At 31.7% G+C, this 6,873-nt stretch overlaps 1 protein-coding gene across 1 annotated transcript; it reads left to right on the plus strand.

The window, feature by feature from the left end:
- Positions 1-374: 374 nt before the first annotated feature.
- Positions 375-1,099, plus strand: LOC145798239 (uncharacterized). The gene is made up of 2 exons (XM_082885747.1): positions 375-421; positions 532-1,099. The coding sequence occupies exons 1-2, from the start codon at positions 375-377 to the stop codon at positions 1,097-1,099; spliced, it is 615 nt and encodes a 204-aa protein (XP_082741873.1).
- The last annotated feature ends 5,774 nt before the right edge of the window (positions 1,100-6,873 follow it).

The following is a 6,873-nucleotide window of genomic DNA, read 5'->3' on the forward strand; positions in this document are numbered from 1 at the left end:
CTTTGATGATTCATTGGTCTTGCATTGCACTCCGCGATATTAGATATAGGACCGTGACATTGAGTCCTGAACTGTAGTAAGCCCAAATGAACAAAACGGGATTTCCTCCAGGGACGTTCGGGGACGTCTACAACCGCGCCCTCACTTATGGGTACTGGTGGCCACAGATGCAGCAAGATGCACAGCAGTATGTGCAGAAGTGTGATAAGTGTCAGAGATTTGCTCCGCTAATTCATCAGCCAACTAAAAATCTTACTCCGTTTACTAGCCCATGGCCTTTCGCTTAGTGGGGGTTAGACATCGTTGGACTTTTGGCACGGGGGACTGGGAACAGACGCTTCTTTATTGCTGCAACCAACTACTTCACTAAGTGGATGGAAGTTGAAGCACTGGCAAGCATCAAAGAAGCAGACACAAAGCGGTTTGTTATGAGGAATGTTGTGGTCCGTTTCGGCATCCTAGGGTACTGATTGCAGACAATGGAACATAGTTTGACGGAAAGGTTTTTAGGAAGTTCTGTGCCGATCTCAGGATTGAATATCGAAATTACTCTCTAGGCTACCCACAGAGCAATGGGCAGGTAAAGTTATCAAACAAGACCATCATTAACAGGCTAAAAAAGCGACTTGAAAGTGCAAAAGGCAATTGGGTTGAAGAGTTGCCCCATGTATTATGGGTCTACCAAACCACATCACGGTGTTCAACAGGGGAGACACCTTACTCCTTAACCTACGGAATGGAGGTTGTTATTCCACTCGAAGTCAGTCTCCCAAACCTCCAATCAGAATTGTTTGAAGATGCAAATAATGAGAAAGCTATAGAACAAGCTCTAGACATGGCGGAAGGCCAAAGAAAAGCAGCATTGATTCGACTTGTTGCCTATCAGCAGCAGCTTCTCAAAAGTTTTGATAAGAAAGTTTTCCCAAGACAATTCACACTTGAAAAGCTGGTTCTGAGGAAAGTCATGTACCACAAAAAGGTATCTGGCAAAGGGAAGTTAGGACCTAACTGGGAGGGTCCCTACAAAGTTACAGTTGTAGCTAGGAACGGAGCATACTACTTGGAAAATATCAAGGGCAAAGCCATACCTCGGCCCTAGAATGTAGCCAACCTCAAGAAATATTATCAATAGACTATACCCCCAAAATTTGTCCATCAAGTGTACAAGCATTTATCTATTGCTTAATGAGAATGTTTCTTCACTTCTTTGAACTTTTTGTTTTTAACACCTATGTAGCTTTGAGGTCAGAACAGATTATTTTAATCTAAGCCATGGGGGCATGTTTACCAAACCAACTAAGCTTTGGTGTTTACCAAACGGATTTAGCTTTGGTGTTTAGCAAACGGACTTAGCTATGGTGTTAACCAAACGGATTTAGCTTTGATTTTAACTAAACGGACTTCGTCTCAAAGTGACTGAACATAATTTAGTTTTTGTTAGCACTCAGACATGCTAAGTGGAATTGCTTGGTGGAATTATGTTTGGCAACTAAAATGGACCTTAGCCAAGTGAAATTACTTAATGGAAACCACACTAATGAATTTTCACTATTCATTTTCTTTTTTGGACATTGCAGAATTTCTTAACTATAAATTCATCAATACTTTAGCACTACTCCGTACAAAAAACAAGTTGGAACTGACTTGGGTACTCCTTTCAGGATCACACTCGTAGCATCAATCTTACTCAGCTCTAGGTGGGGGCAAACAATTGTTTTTCAGAACTGTATATAATTGTGTATATAAATGCAGTGTCAGAATATCACCAATAATGGTAGATTTTTATTGTCATCAAGACTTTTTTTTATCTTGTATTTAATTTTTGTAGAACTTTTGTCCAAGCCTATGTCTAGGCTTATAGCCTTTGGTAGAAAGGTGTAAAATTTTAACGTATTGGTATGCAAATTTTCTACAATGTAATAATGATAGTAGACTAAGAGGACTTTATGGTTTTGTTTGTATATGTAAGTTGTATTCTATAAATTGGCTTTGAAGCCAACATAATAAAGCATGTAAATTCTCTCCATCTTCATTGCCTAAACTTCTTCTTTTGCCTACTTCATCTCTAACTCCATAACTCCTTTATAAATCCATAACAAAAATAGTAAAAGGCTCCTTTCCTTTTTTGTTTTTGTAATTGGTATCAGAGCTTGGCGAAGAGCTTTTGAAAGCAAGATAAAGCTATGTAAGTATTTCTATCTATGTATAAATTTTGATATATATAAGTGTGTATGATGTGCTTTATATTATAAAAAAAAAAAAAAAAAAAAAAATTGGTCAACGTTTTTAATTGTATATCCTTTGTATTTTATATCTTCATAATTATTTATTTCATTTATAATTGTTGTAAAACCTATATGCTTAGTGTATGTCAAAGGCCATATACTCATTAAGATCTTTTGACTACTCGCCATGATTAAGTCGTTAAGATCATAAAGAGAGGTTTTAGGCACCGGATAAATACACTAGGAGAGTCTTAGGTACCAACAACAATCTATAATGGCAATTAACCCTGAAGATATAATATGCTTTGAAAATACAAAAAATATTGTTAATAATAAATATGACTATAGTTTGCATATTACTAAAGAGTCTGCAAATATAAATAGTGTGTGTTCTGGTTTAAATAATATTACTGATATTATGTGTTCTTGGTTTTCTAAATTAGATAAAAATCAAAAAATAAATCAAAATTATCTAGAAACCAAAGTTGAGTCTATAGAATCTAAAATAGACAATTTGGGTTCTATAATAAATATTGACTTAAACAAAGAAGCAAAAAATTAAATAAACAATTTGGTGACAAAATTAGAAATTATATCTTTCATAAACAATGATGGAATGAATAGTCCAGGAGATAATTATATTCCTAGTCTATTTTATGGTACAGAAGATATTATGGTACTTCAAACCAATACCTATAATAGGACTGAATATGAAATTATTGTTGAAATATTGGATTATTGGAGAAAATTATATAAAGACCCAAATTTAGGTATCGATGAAAGAAATAGGCTACTAGATCAGATAAGAGAAACTTATCTAGACCATGAAGCCCTTTTACAACACTTTAATTATGATATTAATACGTCAACTAATGATGATGACAATCAATCATCCTCATCTGAAGAAACATTAAATCAAGATATTTCACCAGAAATAAATAAAGGGAAAAGAAAGACAGAAGAGCTAATTGATCCCGAATTATTTGGCACATAGAAAGATGGAGAAAATTTTGACTTTATTCAGACAAATGAAGTTAAAAATGATACTAACACTAGAAGTACCTCCAATCCTACACCTAAGCCAGTAATATCTAGAAACGATAATAATCATAAGTATCCAATAACTCAAAATGGTACTTATTTAGACTTGTCACATGTTCCATTTAAGGATCAGGAACGAGCAATTGATGATTGGGCACAATCCTTGTCCATCATTATTACCAATTATAAAAATGGTTGGTCAAAGGAAAAATTCTGTGATTATATTGCAACAACTCTCTAGGGAGATGTGTTGCAATGGTTAAGACATTGGGAAAAATCTAAAATTGGAAAAAGTCAAAAAACAGTTTTGTTGACAAATTTTCTCACACTTGACACAATTTTAGCTGAATTTGCAAAAATCATAAAAGAAAATTTATGTAGTTTTGCAGGAGATACTGATTTGCAAGCAGATGCAAATTATATTTTGACTAAATTAGAACTATGTAATATTTGTCTTTTTGGAGATTATGTTCAAATTTTTAAAAAAATATTATTATTTTATTGATCCACCAGCAAATCAACCCTGGCTAGATCAATTTTTCCATAAACTCCCTAATCCATGGGATGAGTTATGTATTAAAACATATCCTAATTTTCTCAAAAAAATGGGGAAGGAAGAATATGGTAATCATGGTTTTCGCATTAATTATGTTCTAAGACTGATAGCAGATCGGTGTCTAGAAGCAAAGGCGAAAAAACAAATAAAAAATCAAATTTCCAACTCAAATACGATCAAAAATGTTGTGATAAAATTTTAAAAGAAAATTGAAAAATTGGTTGTAATACATTTCCTAAACGAAAAAGATTTTCCAAAAAACGCAGAAAATATGAATGGAAATCTTAGAAAATGAACAAAACTTTTTCAAAAAAGAAAAAGTATATTCGAAAAAAGAAACCAACAAGTGTTTCAAAAAAGAAAACTTGTAAATGTTACATTAGTAACGAAGAAGGTCACTATGCACCTGAATGCCCAAAAAGGAGAAAAAGTGCAAAGAAAATGATCAAAGTTCTTGAAGAACAAAATTTTGAAATAATATATGGCGAAGAAATTTTGATGAAGAAGAAATCTTATACGAAATTTCTAGTGATGAAGAAAGTTCAGATGAAGAACTAATCTTCATGATGACTAATAATAGTCAAGAAATATCTCAAGAAGCAGATAGTATATCTCAACAAGAATTACAAGCAATTCGACGTAGAGATGTAATCGGAAAAGAAAAAACTTTTACTGACGAAGAATTTGTAAAATTCGAAAAAATGCAAGAAGTTGTTGTTCCAGAAATTTATAAGCTTTCAAAATTCAACTTCTTTTCAGCAAGAGTGTTTGAACAATACAGTGGTAATACTCAAGTAAAATGGTCAGAAGAATGAAATATTAATATTCTTTTTTTTTATAAGAAAAATGTTGCAAGATGGAAAAAGAAATATCCTGAAATTTAATATATTCATATTGGATTAATTCAAGTAACCATAACAGCTTTATTTCGCCAAGGGACAGATACTCCTATTTTGGCAGTAATTTTTGATAAAAGATTTTCTGACCCAATGAAAGCAATCATTGGAGAAATCCAATCTAATTTGGCTAATGGAGTAGTTTGGTTTAATGTTAGACCAAATTTCTTTATTTCCATAAATGATCCTAATCTTGAAGATACAGTCAGAATAAGAATTAAAACACAAGGATTAGGAATGAAATCAAATTCCTATGATTTGGCTATTCGTTGGAAAACAATTCACGAATTAAATAAATTTCCTAAAACAAAAACAAGATCAAACGATAATAAAATCATTGAAATCTTTGAACCAAGACAATTTGACACGGTAATACAACATCGTCTAATGAATTGGAGCGATTTAGAAGTCCCTCGACAATGATTAATCCATGGCCTAGTGGGACAAGAAGAATCTTCTAAAACAAAAAATCCTGCACAATTACAAATGCAGGCATCAGGAAAAAATTTATATATTGAAAATACAGTTCCAAAAATTAAAAGACTAACTTCTGTATTTGAAATATATTTTCCTAACAAATCATTTTCAAAATTAAGCATCGGAGAATCAAGTAATAATTCTAATCAAGAATCTATTACTTCAAACAATGTTCAGATTCCTATTTTTCCAGGAACAAGAAAACAACTTAAACATATTAAGTTTGCATATATGTATCATTTTCAAACAAAAAATGATGACATTATTTTTTCTCCTAGCCAAGGAAAAAGAAGATATACATATGTATTGGGAACATTTAATTTTGCAGGTTATAAACCCTATAGCCTCAATGTTCTCATAGATACAGGAGTTACAGTCAGCTCATGTAAATAGAATGCCATACCAAAAGAAAAATAGACATTAATGAAGCATCCAATTTTGGTTACTAGAATTGATGGCAACCATACTTCCATACAATTCAAGGCTAAAAATATAACTATTTGGTAAATGATAGCAAGTTCATTATACCAAAAAATTTATGTTTTCCGTATATGCATGGAGATTTCCTTCTTGGAAACAATTTTATATATAAATACCTTCCAATGCAAATACAGAAAAAAAAGCCATTTCATTAAGCATAAACAATGTCTTAATTCATATTCCATTGTTAGAACAACATAAATATATTTGTGATAAAGAGTTTGCGTCCGTCCCACGTAGTGATTTAACTCCCATCATTAAAACTATTGATGAATCACACTGGATTTATAAAATTCTAGAAGAAAATTTTAGTGAACATCCATTAAAATTATGGCAACGTAGTCCACGTTATTGTAGTTTAAAATTGAAAGACCCTAATGTTATCATTAGAGTAAGACTAATGATCTATACTAGACAAGATATAGATGAATTTCATATTCAACTCTAGGAACTTTTAGACAAAAAGTTAATTGAAGAAACTAGAAGCCCTCACTCCAGCCCAGCTTTTATGGTAAGAAACCATGCAGAAATTAAAAAGGAAAAGCCCGAATGGTAGTCAACTATAAACGGCTAAATGAAAATTTAGAATTTGATGGATATTTTATTCCACGAAAAGATGTTTTGATTAACCTAACCAAAGGATCAAAAATCTTTAGCAAATTTGATTGTAAAAGTGGATTTTGGCAAATTGAATTGACTGAAGAGTCAAAAAAATTAACAACTTTCAGTACACCTAGAGGATATTACCACTGGAATGTTATGCCTTTTGGGTTAAATATTGCACCACAAGTATTCCAACGTTAGATGGATACAATTTTTAAAGATTTTAAAGATTGTTGTGTAGTTTAAATTGATGATATACTTATCTTTTCTAAAACCCAGGAGGAGCATAAGAAATATTTAAAATTACTTTGTGAAAAATTCCAAAAACATGGAATTATTGTCTCCAAAAAAGATTGAACTAGAAAAAGAGTCAATTGAATTTTTAGGAATAATTTTAAACCATAAAGGTTTAAAATTACAAGAACATATTTTGTCCAAAGTACGAGATTTTCCTGATACTCTTGAAAATATAATAAATTACAGAGTTTATTAGGCATTTTAAATTATGAGTGAAATTTTATTAAAAATCTTTCAAAAATAGAAATTCCTTGGTTAACCAAATTAAGGAAAAATGTTATTTTTGAATGGACAGCAG

This window comes from Camellia sinensis, chromosome 8 (assembly GCF_055761805.1).
Source record: "Camellia sinensis isolate YWXY chromosome 8, ASM5576180v1, whole genome shotgun sequence".
Lineage (NCBI taxonomy): Eukaryota > Viridiplantae > Streptophyta > Magnoliopsida > Ericales > Theaceae > Camellia > Camellia sinensis.

What these genes read in the sequence shown, in the direction of transcription:
- LOC145798239 (XM_082885747.1), top strand. Translation starts at nt 375, where the DNA reads ATGGAAGTTGAAGCACTGGCAAGCATCAAAGAAGCAGACACAAAGCG. An exon ending in AAAGAAGCAGACACAAAGCG is followed by an intron (nt 422 to 531) that starts GTTTGTTATGAG and finishes TGCCGATCTCAG; the next exon opens with GATTGAATATCGAAATTACT.